Genomic DNA, 19,101 nt, shown 5'->3' on the forward strand with positions numbered 1-19,101 from the left:
GACCAATTCGAACTTCAATTCTTCAATTTTAGCCATTGATCGTAAACATGTGTGAACACGGGCATTGTCCTGATGAAAGAGGATTTTTTTCCTGTTTAAATGAGGCCGTTTTTCTTCAATTTTGTTTTTTAGCTGGTCCAATAAAGATGCATAATAATCCCCTGTTATTGTTTTTCCTTTTTCCAAATAGTCAACGAAAATAATTTCACGTGCATCCCAAAATACAGTAGCCATAATCTTACCAGCTGATTTTACGGTTTTCGCCTTCTTTGGACATGGTTCGCCTTTTGCAATCCACTGCTTTGACTGTTCTTTTGTCTCGGGAGTATAGTGGTGTATCCATGTTTTATCTACAGTCACAATGCGACGAAAAAATTCATCCGGATTGCGTTGCATGAGCGACAACAGGGCTTTAGAGGCCACCACCCTAATGCGTTTATTGTCGACTGTGAGCAAACGCGGCACCCATCTTGCAGAAATATTTTTCATGCCCAATTTGTCATGTAAAATAGAAATGACGCTACCTTTTGAGATCCCTGTAACCTCAATTATCTCACTCAACTTTAATCTTCGGTCACTTAACACCATATCGTGGATTTTATTGATCATTTCTGGTGTAGTCACCTCTACAGGACGTCCTGAGCGTGGTTCATCCTTTGTTGATGTACGACCACGTTTAAATTTATTTAACCAGTTATAAATAGTTGCAAGTGAAGGAGCAGATATGCCGTGAACTAAATCCAACTCATCTTTTATTTCGTTTGCTGTTAACCCTTTTATATTAAAATGTTTAATAACAGCTCTAAACTCAATTTTCTCCATTTTTCCATTTTCCACAAGCAAATTTTTTTTTTAAATGTACGAGAAACACACAACAACCCGACCAATCTGATTGAAATTTCGCAGCATACTGAATCGGTAGTGCCGCTGCATGAAAACAAACCGCTTACAGTACTAGTCGCGCCACCTGTCGGCTTTTCTAAGGACTTATTGACCCACCCTCGTATTTGTATAAAATCTGATTGCCCTTCATCGGGCGCTCCGCTCCGTAGATAAACAATACAATCTAATTAATTTTCATTTATATCGTGAGCATTTCGCGAGAAGTGATCGAGTCAAAATAGTGGTTTGTTGGCAAATTGAAATTGAAATTTTTTGATAGATATAAATTTTTAGCTTTGCAATTTATAATTATAATTACTTTGAAATATTTTGGGAATATTTGACATGGATATTTTATTCTAGTTAAAGATATTTTCTAGCTGAAATCTAGCACAATGACTTACTAAGAAAATCGCAAAAAAAATACTTGGTCACTTTTCGCAGTATGCTCTCGATTTGATCCCCCACGGAGTAGAGACTGTTTTTGCTAAAAATTAATGTTAGCGGCTTATCAACCTATTAGATCGAAAAAATTGACGACTAATATTTCCTGGCAACATCGATATTATACATATTTGTGACCCCTAGAACCTATATAAATTGTCAGAATTTCCGCATATTATGTACACGAGACACCCACTGTGGCCGCGCGGCTTAAGCGTTGGACTATCACGCCGTGGGTCTCGGGTTCGAATCCTGGGTCTGGCAAGTACACATATTGTTTTTCAATTTGTATGTGAGTCAGGGTATGGACCTAATAGGTTGAGCAAGTGGCTGACAGCCATTTCTCGTAAAAAACAAAATCTGTTAATACAAACCTCTACTCTGTGGAGGCCCATATGATCCTATTAAGATCGGACATGGTCGGAAAAATTACCATACGAGAAGCCTATCCACGCCTGGTTTAAAGTCTGACATTGTTTCCGTGTGTAGGTACATACTATCTATATGGATTTCAGCAACTGACTTGTTTGTTAGCTTTATCTATAAATAAGTGTTACATTTGTTTATCTAACGTCACTTATTTCCGTATTGAATCAAGATTAATTACATAAATATACCTATTACTCAAAAATAGTTACCGTTTTGAGATGTACATATCACTTACTTTTTGAAATTTGGTGTACATCTGTGAGTACACTATACATACTACTATAATTATTATACTGACCCTGTTTTAAGAGACAAAATTATTTTAGTGTTAAACATACAATTTCACACACCATATTATAATATTATCTTCGTGAGATAATAAATAATTATTTTTATTTAAAATAATAATATATATTAAATTATTTTAATACACAGCGGTATCATAATATTGTAGGCAGTGAACAATCATTATCACTTATATAATGATTGATTAACGGATTATACAGAGAGTCGCGAAATATTTAGATGATTTAATTTGAAAATATGTCAACACTTTTATTAAAAAGAAAAAAAATATTAGGTACCTACTTAAGTCACAAGGATTGAAACGAGGAGCTAATAGTCGAGTACGGTGGATTATCGCAGGCATATAATAAGAAGAGAGAGTGTAATAATTCGACTGCCGAATGGAATAATAACATACTAAATCAAAACATTGTGATATTTATTTTTTTCGGGTTTTTTTCTCGAAAAATACCCGAAATCCATTTCTTTTAATTAGTATTTATAAGTTATAATGATATAACATAATGTTGTAATTTGATAATATGATAAATAGCATGGAATACAAACCCATCTCTAGTTGGTGTGAGATTATTTTTATATGTGATACTGAATAAGAAATCATATCGAGCTGGTGTGTTATTCCTAAAATATATACATATTCAGTAGGTCCTACATTGTTTAATAATACGTTATCTTGGATTATCACATTAATTAAGATTTTTCTATCACATTTATCAACATAGAACTTCGCTGTATTGAAAAATAACTATCCCTTGGAAACATTCGAACCTGTCCTCATCAATTATTGTCAATTAAAATTTTGATTACTACTTGTTTTCAAATTACCTTTTCTAAGCGTATTTACGATCAAATGAATATGAAGTTGACATGCAGTATAATCACAACTATCCGTGATGGGATGAAATTACCTCAGATATTGAGAAATGTGGATTGTCAAGAAAATAATAATAAACCTACTTTACTTTGGAATAAACTATTTTCGTTATATTTTTTAAAATTTCAACATTTTTGTTATTTTAAGCATGGTGATAGTGCGAAATGGATAATCAATAGCTACCTTATATTATTGTGGTTGCATTTTCTATGTAGTCTAGCCAACGGTTGATCATCCAATATAATATTATATACAGGTAGGTACCTATACACCCACTATACATATATTCTTTTTAACACTACAGCAGGCCTAGAGGCCTGATGACAGTATTGTCGTATTTAACAGTAATATATTTAGTAATAGAAGTGAAACACAAACACCCAGGCTATGAGAAGATCACATACATATAGTGTGTCCTCACCGGTTGTTAAAAGATTACATTTTTTAAGAAAACACTCGTTAATTACCTGATGTATTTAACATATTTCAACATTGTTCGTGTTATTTGTAATGTACGGCCAGCAGTGCTCGAAAAAGTCGCCCTAAATAATTATTATAAAAAGTTATTTTTTATAATTTCAAGTTCGATAAAAGTTAAAAATACCTTATATTGGTAATCTAATTTAAAAACTAGTATAGGATAGGTGATGTGCGGTATAAATAATAATATGCTGTCTTTTAAGTTTCGAATGGCCAAATGTTTGCAATTGCTTTCATTATTACGTAACAAATTTATTATCAATTAAAAACTGAACTTAGACCTGAGATAAAGAGTCTCATACCAGAATACCTTAGTATAAAAAGCAACTGTTATTAGATTGTTAGAGTTGAGTAGGTACTGCTAATTTTCGAAGATGAAGTTCCCTATTGGAATCTTTGTGGTGGTCTTCTTCATAGATTTGGCGGCTTCTTTGGAGACAGGACGTGGTAAGAAACGAATTCGATTAATATTGGAAATAGCATGATTCGGCCCGCTGACTGTGCGTTACACATGTGGATGAAACATGTAAAGAAATGTTGAGTATGATCCAAATTCATGTATATACTAGGCAGATAAAAAAAATATAACTCTTTTAACAATACTAAGGATTCATTCTCTTTCGAATAGTTCTTCCATTGACATGTTTAATACTACCGTTCAGGCACTCAAGCACTGCAATACATATTTTTTGCTGTGTACCTACTCAACTTGTTTTCAAAATTTGATATGCTTTTTTTTATTAAATAATTAACGATATTATTTAATAATTTATCTGATGTTATTTACGTACCACTCTGTTTGAAATTCAGTGTCATAGGAACATGATAATTCATAAAAGATTATAGAAGAATAATGGAATAATGTTAATATTGTTAATTTTGCAAAGGATATGTTGAAGTCCTCTGAGGTCCAAAAAATTCTAAATTATTTACCAATCGAAATGGTAGCAATTTAATAATAACTAACAATTCTTTCATTCTATTATTTCTAATAACATCATTTTTTATTTGATAGTCTTAAAACGAGGCAAACGATGAGTGGTAATGTGATAAAACAATTTATATATTATCCTAAGATTGATTGCGATATGAATTACATTGTTGAAAAATGAAATTTTAACGCGTGATGTTTTGTTAAGTCGGATAGTAAAAATAGAGGAAATTTAGTAAGTGAAAAGTGATATGAAGGTTACACGTGTTGAAAGGTTCACTCGCCATAACATCAAAACTATTAAAATTAATTATCAACCTTAAATATATTTTTCATTTGCATCATCCATTTATTGACGTGTAATGTGGTTTAGCAGAGGTGACGCATGCTTTGAAAATACTACATGTGTTTAAGGTATATTTCTATATAGAGACTGTTATAATTTGTAGTAGGTACCTATATGAGTGATTGTGGATGTTATGCGAATGAATTGAATAATGTATAGTGTGACTAGATATACTTTGACACAATAATCTCTATTTAAAAAAAATCATAATACTTTACAAATATTTTTTCGTTGACAATTTAGTACGGTTGTTGGATCATAATATTCAATATCGTGGACAAAATGAGTTCAGAGAACTTCTGATAACCATTCCTTGTAAGAGTCTCTTAAAATTATCTGCAATCTGTGGATATCTACATTATTAGAATATTAATAACTTCAAATTTCAAATTTATATTTTTATAAAAATCTATGTTTTTTAAAATTAATGTAAAAAATATTAAAACAATAAATTAGTCAAAAATCTTTTAAAAATGTTTAAAAACTGAATAAACTAAATTTTAATAATACATATATCCATAAGATATATATTAAGATGGGGACGTAAACAAAATTCACATTTTATAACATGTTTCTTAAATTGTAGGCTTATCTTCAATATTTATTAATTATATTATTATAATAATATTATATTATTAATATTTAACAATTAATCTTTTTAATGTTTTCAGATATATATTTATTAATTAAAACAGTTGAAATTGTAAATTATAAAAAAATGTCTCAAATTGCAAGCTTCATATTTCTCCACTAGGTTCCTCTGGTAGACAAGCTGAGTAAAGACATCACCTTATGCCATGTTATTAATAATATTATAGATAATGGAATATTTATTCTTTCATTTTTGAATCCGAAAAAAAATGTTTACTTATTTAGACCAATTATTTTTAATTAATTATCTCTGTGACCCTTTTTATACTGATTCTGTTCCCTTCATAACCGGCTAGTAATGAAAGGGTCTAACTGAAACTATTATTAAATGTATAGATAATCAATTCCCCAGATCATTAATTTAAAATTTTGAAATTGTAAATGTGTCTGAAAGTGTGCGAACGGTACCATATAAATTTAATAATTATAAATGAATAATTATTATGAACTTTAAATAATTTATCAGTTATTTTATTACATTTATTTTATAATTCTACTGTACAAAAGGATAGAGTATTCCCAGTAAACATTTCCATATGGCATTTTGTGGCAATAAATACAGTTTTATTATGACTAATTTCACTACTTCTATTATGAGATGTCAAAACGACATAAGAATAAATGACGGAAATGAAAATGGATTTACATAATAATATGTAATGATGTCTGTATAATATTGTCATTTATACCAATCACCGTATAACACTATTGATGTTACCAGTGTGTTTGAGATTTTTGCCTTATTTATTACAGTTATACCGTACCATAATATTTTGACAGAATGCAGAATGTTTCCAATTCTTCCAATTGCATATTTTAATGCCAGATACAGCATCTTTGCGGTCGTTTAGCGGAAGTATTTTATCGTAATCTTACGTAAATTCATCTTATCTCTCCATGAAAAATACTGCGTTTTTTGATGTAAGTGAAATACGAGAGCATTGTATCTGCCTTCTAACTAGATTATAGACTAATGGATCAAAATTATGCATATTTTGTAAACAGCACGAGTAGGAACTGTTTTTGAAGTTCGCACATGTTTTACAAAGTCTACAAAATGAACGAGAGCCTCAAGCAAACGTTTGTTGTAATGGATGCTTTATTAAAATGACATATAAAGCAGCCATTTTGATTGACGTGTGACGTCAGATTGCATACGTAACAAACAGTCGTTCAACGCTATATTATTATGATGGCAAATCTGTTGAATAGCTTATAAAGAATTTGGGAATCTCATACATACGGCCCTTGGATGTGTTAACTTTTAGAGCGAGATAGACAGTTTCGACAGCTAACTTATTGTAACAATTATAATACCTCAATACATACATATGATAAACTAACGTCGATAACCGTCTGTGGTTTCCATAATTTATTAAGTAACAATGTTTTCAAAATATCAATGGGCCCTTTTTGTCTTATTAATCTTAAATTCATAATAACTAAATAAAACCAAATCATTTATATATTTTACGATATTAATATTTCAATAGGTACTTAAATAATCTAGCATTCAGACTGACTTTGTTTAAGATTTTTAACAGTTTTCACTAGGTAGACCACACTCCAGGAGCGGGAGCATCATACTTTTCAAAAAATTATATTTTACTTATCACAGTTTTATATTTTTTGTTTATTTTTAGACTATGAATTTGATTAAACTAATTATATACAAATATTTTTCCAGCCTATGAAGTGGATTATCATGCGCAAATGTCCTATAAATATTATGAAACTGGAAAAACCTGGGCTGAAGCAGCAAAGACATGCAGAAGTGAAATGGCAACTCTTGCCATGCCTTCAAACTATGAAGAAATGGAAGCATTAGTAAATGTTATAAATAAGCATTACGGAACAAATCCAGTATCAGCTTTTTTTGTACTCTTAGGCTTTCATAATCTCTTTAGACTGGAAGAGTACGTGACGATAACAGGTAAACAATCACTTAAATTCTACATAATATGTATATGTTTTTTTTAATGGTGGTAATGTGGTCCATGGCGGCGGCTCTCGTGGTGCAGTACGTAAGGCAAAAAAACCGGTGTGTGTACTTATGTACGCGCGTTAGGAGACTTCCTTGGCGTAACAAAACAAAAACGAAATCTTAAGTATCTTGTTATATTACACACTCAATAAAAGGGGCCGCTTATTGGAGCGCCGTTGGTTTATTTCTATACACTCCTATATGAGGCGCCGAGAGCCAAAGGAGCTCAAGCGCCATTTAACAAAAGTGTTACAAAATGTCCGACAAGTTTTCAATTAATTTATTTTTTTAATTTTAAACTTGAATGTTGAAAATATGAACATTTATTTTCTAAACAAAGCAAACTTTATAAAATCAAAGTATTCTTTGCAATAATATTTAATGAAAAATATCTAATATAATATAAAAAAAAACAAAAATATTGTGTTTGAGCCCCTTGGCATATAGAAAAATGAAAAAAGGTGTCACTTGATACTTTTTTTCGTTGCATAAGCTTCTGTGGCATTAACATTTATTTACAAACTCAAATAATGGAATCAATAAAAAAAAACTTTCTTAACTTAAAAATAAAAGTGTTTTTTGGTCCATCGAACTATCCAAATTATTTGTTTTTCTTATTGGTAGGAAGTTGAAATAGAGTGCCGCTGGTTTAAAATTATTTTATTGCTTCATTCCGTAATTATAATATTATTTAATATTACTATTTTAATTATCTTGTCAAATTACACAGTCAGAAATAGGCCATTATTTGAGCGCCACTGGTTTAAAATTATTTTATTGCTTATTTTATTGAAATATATATTAATAATAAAATAAAACACATAAATACTAATATAAAATATAAATAATATAATTATTATTGCGTTAGAAAATACTTTAATAATTTCATAACTTATTCCCAGTTGGGAAATTCGCAGTTATTATAATGTTATACTGTATAATCGTCACTATTGCAGTACCATACCGTGGCGCAAAGGTAGTTCGTTCGGCTGATAACCGAACAATCGGTGGTTCGAATATACTCGAGTGCGTTTTTTTTTCGTGTGAAAAAAAATAATTATATGTTACTCGTACATCGAAGCACGCAATTTTGTCACACGCCAAAAATACACTCTGATCTGATTTCCCAAACGCGCCAAAAAAAGTATAACTTCGAAAATAAATAACAGTTAAAAATATGAATGCTCCCAGTTAGTAACTAAATATTATTCCTCATTCTATGAATTATTATTGTATACTTATGATACTTTTTTATCGATGAACAAACTATCTGTGCGAACATAAGACTCCTACCTATGTAGGTTTCTAATTGCAAATTAAATAACTATAGGTATAAGCATCCTTCCGAAATCACATTTAGAAACTTCCAAGCATGTCCTCTCATACCACGGTGTGTGCTCATAAAAGGATAATAATTATATTAATACTGGTACAAACTAAAATGCATTGAAAAATGCAGACATAACCATTTTTTGCTAATTTCAGTATATTCACGGCATTTTTTGGTAATTCCTCAATCAATTTATTATTCACCGACTGAATAACGGTAGAATAGAAAATATTTTAATATTATATAATATATATCTATATAGGTAGGTATATATATATACGGGTACAATAATTATGTAAGTATGTAATAAATTTCGCAACTGATATTTTTATCATGGTGATTGTTGATTGGGACAGACGACTGGTGGGCATCGGGATTTGTGTGTAATTTTTGTAGGTATTAGTAATAATAATATTGTTTTGTAAGTTTTGTAAAACGGGCTTTTTTATGTTTTAGGGTTACCACTTCAACACGTGTTTCATAAATTTGGTGATGGTGAACCAAACCATCCGCATGAAAGATGTGGTTCAATGTGGTATGGAGCTGTCAAAAAGGGTTTAAACGATATAACTTGCGCATCAGAACTAACATTTGTGTGCCAGAGAAGATTTTTTTCAGAATTCTTCAAACTCAGTGGTAAAAAAAAACATTTTCAAAATGTCTTAACCCACGCGCGTTAACATAATTTTACTCCCTACTTCAATTATAGTTTGTCAATTTATGGCTACGGCCATATGTTGTAGCTTAACCACTGGGGAATGCCAAAAGAAATGGCGTATTTCAAAAAAACACTACCTTATTCTTAGGTCAATAATTATTATAAAGCAATCATTATTCGTAGGATGTTTATCACACTTGAATGGTCAAAGACATAGCTTATAATGAGTATCTTTAGAATTATCTCCAAATGTGTTAATCTTGCCCATTTTTTGAATAATAAAATGCCTAATTCTTATCAAATTTGGGATCACAGAGATTATCAATATATTTTTTATCGTGAATATTTTACTAAAATTATCTCGTCATAAATTATACTAATGGTTTTATAAATGCGTTTGAAAATTAATGAATGTAAAAAATCTTAACACCACTGCACATTCATGTACCGAAATATGACTATATTCTAAAACATTAGAGCGAGAGGTTTAAAAGAATACTATTTTATGTAATAAAAATACTTTATGCAGTCATCAAATGTTTAAAATAAATATAAAAGATAATATGGCTTCAAAATTATATAAATAGATTATCTACAACGTTTAAGGAATGTCCAGGATCATGGTTTGAAAATGCAATAAAAGCTCCATTTTGACCTACGCCGAGCATGTCCCCCCTTAATATGTAGAAACAAATTCAAAATTGGATGGAACAAACAAACAACAAACTTTGTATTTTGTTTAATACTGATTTAGAAACCTTCGCAGGTGTGCGCACAACAACTGACAAAAGGTTCATCGCAATCGGATGATTGTTATAGGAACTCATACGAATAGAAGACGATGATGATTTTATAATTCAGAAATCTTTGCGGGGATGCGCTCGACAACTCACCAAAGTTTCATTGCGATCAGATGAATGGTATAGGAATGCATGCGAATAGAAGAAGAAGAAGATGGTTTTACTAATTCAGAAATCTTTACGGGCATGCGCACAACAACTGGTCAAAATTTCATCGCAATTGGATGAATGGTATAAGAACGCAAACGAATAGAAGAAAATAGAATAGAAGAAAAAGAAGAAGAAAATGGTTGTATCAATTCAAAAACCTTTGCGGGCGTGAGAACAACACTTGATCAAAATTTCATTGCAATCAGACGAATGGTATAGGGACGCATACGAATAGAAGAAAAAGAAGATGGTTGTATACATTCAGAAACCTTTGCATGTGTTGGCACAACCACTGACAAAAATTTCATTGTAATCGGATGAATGGTATAGGAATCATACGAATATAAGAAGATAGAATGACAAAGAAGAAGATGGTTGTACTAATTCAGAAACCTCTGCGGGTATTACCAGGACAACTGACGAAAGTTTAATCGCAATCGGATAAATGGTATAGGAACCATACGAATAAAAAAAGATATAATGAAAAAAAAAGAAGAAGATTGTTGTACTAATTCAGAAACCTTTTCGGGTGTTACTACACCAACTGACGAAGGTTTTATCGCAATCGGATGAACGTTTTAGGAACCATACGAATAAAAGAAGTTATAATGAAGAAGATGATGATAATTTATCTAATTCAGAAACCTTCCCGGGTGTGCGCACAACAACTAACGAAAGTTTCGTCGTAATTGGATGAATAGTATAGGAACCATACGAATAAAAAAATTTAAAATGAAGAAGAAGAAGAAGATGATTTTTCTCATTCAGAAACCTTCGCAGGTGTGCGCACAACAACTGACATAAGTTTCATCGCAATCGGATGAATAGTGTAGGAATGCACACGAATAAAAGAAGAAGAAGATGGTTGTACTAATTCAGAAACTTTCACGGGCGTGCGCACAATTGGTCAATTTTTCATCGCAATCGGATGAATAGTATAAGAACGCATACGAATAGAAGAAGATAGAATAGAAGAAAAATAAGAAGAAATGGTTGTATCAATTCAGAAACCTTTGCGGGCGTGAACACAGCACTTGATCAAAATTTCATTGCAATCGGATGAATGGTATAGGAACGTATACAAAGAAGAATATATAATGAAGAAGAAGAAGATGGTTGTACTAATCCAGAAAACTTTATGGGTGTTACCACAACAACTGACGAAGGTTTCATCGCAATCGGATCAATGGTATTGGGACCATACGAATAAAAGAAGATAGAATGAAAAAGAAGATGGTTTTACTAATTCAGAAACCTTCGCAGGTGTACGCACAACAACTGACATAAGTTTCATCGCAATCGGATGAATAGTATAGGAATGCACACGAATAGAAGAAGAAGAAGATGGTTGTACTAATTCAGAAACCTTCAAGGGCGTGCGCACAATTGGTCAATTTTTCATCGCAATCGGATGAATGGTATAAGAACGCATACGAATAGAAGAAGAGAGAATAGAAGAAAAATAAGAAGAAATGGCTGTATCAATTCAGAAACCTTTGCGGGCGTGAGCACAGCACTTCATCAAAATTTCATTGCAATCGGATGAATGGTATAGGAACGTATACGAATAGAAGAATATATAATGAAGAAGAAGAAGAAGAAGATGGTTGTACTAATTCAGAAACCTTTGTGGGTGTTACCACAACAACTGACGAAGGTTTCATCGCAATCGGATGAATGGTATAGGAACCATACGAATAAAAGAAAATAGAATGAAGAAGAAGAAGATGATGATTTTTTTAATTCAGAAACCTTCGTGGTATGCATACAACCACTTACCAAAATTTCATCGCAATCGGATGAATGGTATAGAACCGCATACGAGACAAACAGACATACAGACATTCATTTTTATATATAATATATAGCCTATACTCTTCGCGCAAGTGCAAGCAGTAAGTTGACAAAGGTTTATCGCAATCGGATGAACGGTATGGCAGCGCATAAAACACGAACAAACAAACAAAAATATTGTTTTTTATATTATAGATATATATATATAGTACCACCAATTTCTATTGACTATATTATAATACTCCAATTTATTTTTTATGTTATTGAAAGTCTTCTAAATATTTTGGAAACTGTAAAATAAAATTTAATTCATATCTTAGAATTGTTTAATATTAACTAAAACAATTGACAGGTTATGCGAAAGGCTTTACGTTACAATTGGTTCAATATTGGATGATCGATCAAAATACATAATCTATCACAGTCGTTTAAAGGGATGCCATTTAATAATTGGTGATATGCTGATTTGATTCTTCTCGGTCCTACGCATTGCATTGCTATATCGACTAAAATTGGTTATATTATATCATCATAAGCCTGAACCAAACCACTGCTAGATCAAGGATTATCCAAGCTACTAGTCTAATCAATAACCTGTATTCTTATATTTTCAGGATATCCTTTCGTGCGATCAAATAAATTCGAGTGGATGACTGGACAACCTCATAATTGGGGTTATGCAAGTTTAGAGGATTCCCATAATAGTAAAATTTATTTTATTTTTCTCCTATACGAAAATTTTGTTTTATGTATATTTATACGTATATGAAAACACCTCAGATACCACTTATACCTACTAGATTTTTTTTAAATACGACGCTTGACGGAACTTGAACCTGTAACCACTAGATTCGCGACAATATGATTTACCAATAAAACTACGGGCATAATATATAATTATGACCATAAAATGTTTATCAAATTGCGTGAACAACCTGTAAAAGTGATTGTTCACTGTGAGAGTTTGTTACAAATACCCCAAAGTCAAAGATTCTTTCCATTGCACAAGCCTGTCTTTCTTTCACGGAAAAAGAAGCTCAGAATATGATCATACTGATTATAGATAATATTATGAGAGAATATATTATTTTTTGAATTGCTTATTTTAACTGTATAGTAATGTTATTTTAAAACATTTATTAAAAAATGTGGTTTTCTATTAAAATGGTCGCCATCGCATTTACTGCACCCTCTCATTAGAATCCATATCTTGCTTAAAATGTATAAAACATATAAAATAATTGTTATAAAATACGTAAATAGAAATATAATCACAAAACAGCATCACATTAATATTTTTATGTAATATTTTTACACGATGGATTTTTTAGCCGCCATCTTAGATACCTAGTAGTAGGTATTTATTTGAATTCAACATTCCCAAAACATATAATTTGATACCCAACTTGCAAATATTAAGATAATTATAATATTATGGGGGTAATTTGGGAAACATGTCTGTAATTTTTTGGGAGATGAATTTTAAAGACATGTTCAAATGCGTTATTTTTTGTTTTGCTTTGAAATACACTATATATGTTTGTTCAATCAACATGTACGTATATGAGACACGTTTACCGTAGTCTCAGCTGAAATTTTTTTTATCACTCTAATTTTTTCTATGTCCGTATCAAATGCGGAGTTTACTTTTCCTATTTGTATTAATATATATTTCTAACAGTGTTATTTCGCTTTCGATGCAGATTTTTCCAAAAGACCGAAAATCACGAGCGTTTATAAACTCCACTTGAATGGTGAAAGTTGGCCACTCGCACGCACGATATGCGAGGCTGAAGGCGCTCACTTGGCAATCATCGATGATGCAGCAGAATTGAATTTCTTGGTTAAATTGATCAACGTACCTGAAAATTTCATGCCTTATTTGCAAAATGACACAATTTGGCTTGGATACCATGACTACTTCACAAAAGGAGAATTCATAACTGTGATAGGTAATTACCAAATGGATTGAACTATTATAATATAGGGACTAGTACGAACCTACAGTTTTGCATATTGACATGTCTAAAAAACTTTCTTTTGTTGGTATCAGTGTTTTTAAATTAAAAATGATTTGAAATTCAACTATTGATGTATTTTTTATATAAGATTTTTCGAAAGGCATACACGTTTGTCTAGACTCTGGATCTTTCTACCGGGTAGACAGTAGACTTGAGTATAAATAATATAAGAAACTCAGTTTCTTTTATGATTCGTTTACCTCAACTAAAGTGTACACGAAAAGTCATAATGGTATCCCCGAAAGTGGTCTCACCTCCGTAACTTGGCATTTCAAAGGCACCGTGCGCACACCTCGGTTTCAAATGGACTATAATTATGAGAGACGCATTATATATTGTAATTCGTCACAATGAAACGATATTATGGACGAAAAGTTATGGTACCAGCCCCAAAGTGATCGTGAATTCCACTCCTTGCCCACCTACCTTGGTATCTAAAAGGCACCGCGTGCGCGCACTCTCGTTCGTGCTTGATTTTATGATATAAGTACGCACGTTAACTTCTGTCATGCTATTATTTGATAACATCATTTTTATTGTTATGGATTATGACCTAGATAATTTGCCTATCAGGCTGCAGCGTTATTCGCGGCACGGCTCAACCCCTCTCGACATAGTATTACAGCGGCATTCAGAGCCCGTATCAGTAGAAAAGCCATATGGAACTCTTGATTTGGTGCATCCATATTCCTTGTTTTTGTCGACTTTAAACGAAGGTCAAACAAAACATTGAAAAACACATTACTAAGAAATTTTAGGTATCTTCACTTCACACTTCATTATTATTTATGTTTGACACAAGTTGTTTTATTTTATTGATATAAAATCCTATTAGAGCATTGACTGCTCCTATGATGATAACATGTAACAAATACAACACTGTGGGGCGCAAAAAAATATTCCATGTGATTTCATTCAATAATTTCATTTTGGTTTTTAAAATCTAATCTATACACTTGTACTTCACGATTGCATTAAACATATTAAATATTGCTAATATTTAGCAACAATATATATTTGGGACTCGCTGATAAATTGGTAGTTGAGCTTTTTAAGTGGACTGTAATTATTTTTAAGAAGATGGCTCCGTGGTCTGATTTCAACTTTCGCACGCGCGGTATAGTTGTTTTGGGCCACCCGGTTCGTACACTCCCGCACTTTGTGACACATTTTTATGGATTATATGTGAGGGTGTATAAATGATGATAGATTATAAATGAGTCTGTATCTATTGAGTCAATCACTTGAGCGACGGAAAGCTATTAGAAGCCCGCACGCGTCCGCTGTCGAGATCCAACTGAATGTTCTTTGTAACACCGTCTCTCATGACCCCTAATTACTTATTGAATGTCTGGTAACAATAACACTGGTGATTAAGAGGTGGGTGAGGAGATAAGGAGTGGAATGGGAACATAAATGGCCCAACCAACTGGAATTTCCTAAATTTTCTAAAACTGTTGAATCAATTCGCATCTTTAGTAAACAAAATGAATGGGTAAAATGTAACTTGACTCAATAGTAATTTCTAGACGTTTCTATATATATATAGTTTTTCTGTTCACAGATGATAACCTCAAATTTGGTGGCGAAAACCTGACGGGCGATGATAACAAACACTGTGGTGCGATGGATGATAAAGGAACGTTCAAAACAATGGCCAGTGATACCATTGCAAAATTTATATGCGAAAAAGAAATTATCGAGGATACTACGATCGAAGAATGCCCAACTTCACGAGTCTGTAAAACGTCTTTATTCAATATTGAGAAGATAGAAATATCAAATTATAACTATTGAATCATACATAATTTTTGAAAACACTTCTGAGAAAATGTATTATAACCAATAGAAAAAATCTTTTTGAAAAAAGTAAGACACCGCGCAGCAATCGAACCTGTCTCTCTCGGGTATCGCGCCCGCCGCGCATATACCACTATGCTAAAGCTGTCATACTAATAACGACAAATATTAACTATTGGCTCTTATAATACTCTCTGAAGCGCTTTTAATATTGAGCTACGATTGGCTATCGACTGTGTATCGAAGTGTTTTCAAAATTATGTATGTTAAATACTTAGAATATTACATTCTTAAATCTTATGAATTATTAAAAAAAATAGTTTATTGAATATAATAAGTAATGTGTTTATTAAACGACATTAATACTTTATTTCAGCAATAATGTTTAATTATAAAACACTTTTTATTGATAATATTATCTAATGTAAGTAAAAAAATAATGAGAATCACATATTATTATTATGTTGTAGAAACTTCTCATACTGACATGTTTCAGGCATGAATTAAAATATTTCAAATGGAGTAGTTAGCTTTTAAATAATATTGTTACTATCGTAACAAAATATATTTCTCACATGTGAATCGATATAATATTGTAATTGGCAATTGTGAGTGATTGGCCAAAGCAGATCCAGTTTGATTTCGTTTAAAATTGGCGCGTTTTTAATAATATGAGTTTTCTTTTTGCGAAAACCGTAACTTAAGTGCTTTGATTTCAGATAGGTACCCGAAATAATATTAGTTAACAAGTAGTCGATTCAAAAATGTAATTGGCCGAGGTTGTTTCTTTCGGTCCGATAGATCATATTGCGATCTCATCCAATAATTCAAAATTAATTCCACAACGGCGAATAATTATCATAATTTAATATAAATGTGTTTCTATGTAAATTAGTATCAAAATAAACATGTTTAGTTGAACCTGACCGCAAATGAAGTGTCCGTTGCCAATTATTTAGGTACCTCTCAAATCGTCACTACGTCCAGTTTCCTGCCATTCCCGTACAGTACCGTAAGCCAAAGTGTCACAATAATAAATTTAAACGCAGTAATGAATTTATGTCAAACTACATGTACTTTATGGTGTCCTATTTATTTCAATTATAAAAGTAAATGTGTAACAGGTATAATAACATAAAAAACCCTGACGGCTAAAATTATTAAACATGGAGCATGCTTTGCTTACTGATTCTCTGAATGCTGGTTGTCCAAATTCGAATGAAAATTTATTTGTCAAAGTAGTAGAATGCAAAAGATTCCAACAATTTTCCTTTTCTGAAAATTATGTAATTATAATAATAAAAATAAAGAAGTAAAAATAACAGACGAACAATACGTCGCACAGAATGTAGGCTACTTAACGTAAAATGAATAATCGGCGTGCGTAGTAAGTTATTTTACGTCTATTTTTCGTAACGCTTTTGCGTCGGAGATCATGAATAAAACATGTTCCATGTTAAAATATAAATTTTACATCAAAACAGGTATTTCATGAATTTTAAACTAAAATTTAAATCGAAATGCTCATTGCGTCTAATGAAGTGGCCAGGGACTGTATTTATTGTACGAGTATAATTTTATTATATGAAAACAACACACAATAATTACAAGCGTTTGAGCTAAAAATGCCATTCAATGTAGATAGCAGTGGCGGCCGGTGATAAAAAAGTTAGGAAGTGCAAATAAAGACATGCATTTTTCTTTTCGTGGTATTGAAAAATAATCGGCAATAGCCTTCATGGTGGAGGTAGGCTTTAACTTAAAATATAAAATATATAATACATCTTGGGGGTTGACAAATAAAACGACGCTTACATTCACGAACAGCATTATTTTTTTGCCAAAGTTACAAAGTTCAAGCCTCTGGTATGATAAATGTGACGCAAAAGGCATAGGTCCACACTCTTTTCGATTTTTATTGTACCTAATTATATTTTATGTGCTGACATAGTTTCCACGTTTGTAACTCCTAACTTCCATAAATCGTAACTGATCAATCCGCAAACTCCTCATTTGTGTAACCCTGATATGTAGTAGGTACGCGAGTCGTGGCCATTACATTACCCTTTTGCTCTTTTCATCACACATTCTTCTCATATACGCGCTGTATCATTTTGATAAATACTATGGATCATCCAATGAGATCACGTCTTGTTACTATCTGTTAAAAATTTGCTACTACTTTTGTACACCTCAACTTCAGAATTGCACTCCAAATAGGACCGATTTGAAAGACATTCAGATGATAATATGAAAGACGTACATGTATAGTGTAGGTCGTATACACACAGGCTTAGCGGCCGATCAAAAATACGCCATAAATTACGCTGTCCATGCGCGTAGAGGACGGGCGACAAATGAAAAATATTTTACAATAATTAATTAATTAATACAATATATAGGTATTTGAACACGTACATATTATTACATAATAATCTGGGAGATCAGTGCACCCTTTTCTCTAATATAAGATCCGCCCTTGATAGATAGGTCTTCTCCTTTTAATTCTGCAAAAAAAAAACTTAATTATGCAAATAGAATGACCTTTTCTGAGATTAGTCGTCATTTCAATTTTATACTGAAATGGCTGTGTTGACTGGTTATTGAACTATAAATAAAATTTGATTGTGAATTCCTAAAATATATTATACTAAATGTCCTATCACCGTTGACTTATTAAATAATCAGTAAGTTAGCTGTTATATATGTTTTTTTGTTTCAATCGACAAACGGATGTATATTGCTTGATAATGCGACAATGTATTTGAAAATATATTTCATGATAACTAGGTAGGTAGTGGAAGTCAATATACCTAATATTATAAATATATATATATATATATATATATATATTATTAATTGTTAATGCAGATACTTTATAATCAGCTGGCAGTGTTTACAAAAATATATCGACAGAAATTTAAGAAAATTTGTTATATTATATAACGTACCTACACAATAAAAAATAGATATTGAGTAAGTTAATATTATGTAAATAATTTGTAAAACAATGTTAAATTATTGGTCCGTCTAGGTGCACTTTAATATATAAAAGAAATAACTGATATTCTCAATTTTTTGGCACCGCAGAGAAGTGTTATTCCATAAGGATATAATTACCTCAGAATCTTAAGGAGTCCTCCAGGGCTATTCTAAAATATACGTGATTGGTAACTCCAAAATTATTAAAAATAAAATAAATATTATAGGTATGTCGGTCT

At 31.6% G+C, this 19,101-nt stretch overlaps 1 protein-coding gene across 2 annotated transcripts; it reads left to right on the forward strand.

The window, feature by feature from the left end:
• The first annotated feature begins 3,713 nt into the window (after positions 1-3,713).
• On the forward strand, positions 3,714-16,904 carry LOC147064746 (uncharacterized). Of its 2 annotated transcripts, none has more exons than XM_085957756.1 (6): positions 3,714-3,862; positions 7,031-7,276; positions 9,114-9,293; positions 12,674-12,763; positions 13,763-14,011; positions 15,645-16,904. In XM_085957756.1, the coding sequence occupies exons 1-6, from the start codon at positions 3,790-3,792 to the stop codon at positions 15,875-15,877; spliced, it is 1,071 nt and encodes a 356-aa protein (XP_085813882.1). In that variant the 5' UTR covers positions 3,714-3,789; the 3' UTR covers positions 15,878-16,904. The 2 variants fall into 2 exon arrangements, with proteins under 2 accessions (XP_085813882.1, XP_085813883.1); XM_085957757.1 differs by having other exon boundaries at positions 3,725-3,859.
• Positions 16,905-19,101: the final 2,197 nt, after the last annotated feature.

This window comes from Rhyacophila brunnea, unplaced genomic scaffold (genome assembly GCF_057557595.1).
Source record: "Rhyacophila brunnea isolate RB1 unplaced genomic scaffold, BYU_Rbru_1.0 scaffold_7, whole genome shotgun sequence".
Classification (NCBI taxonomy): domain Eukaryota; kingdom Metazoa; phylum Arthropoda; class Insecta; order Trichoptera; family Rhyacophilidae; genus Rhyacophila; species Rhyacophila brunnea.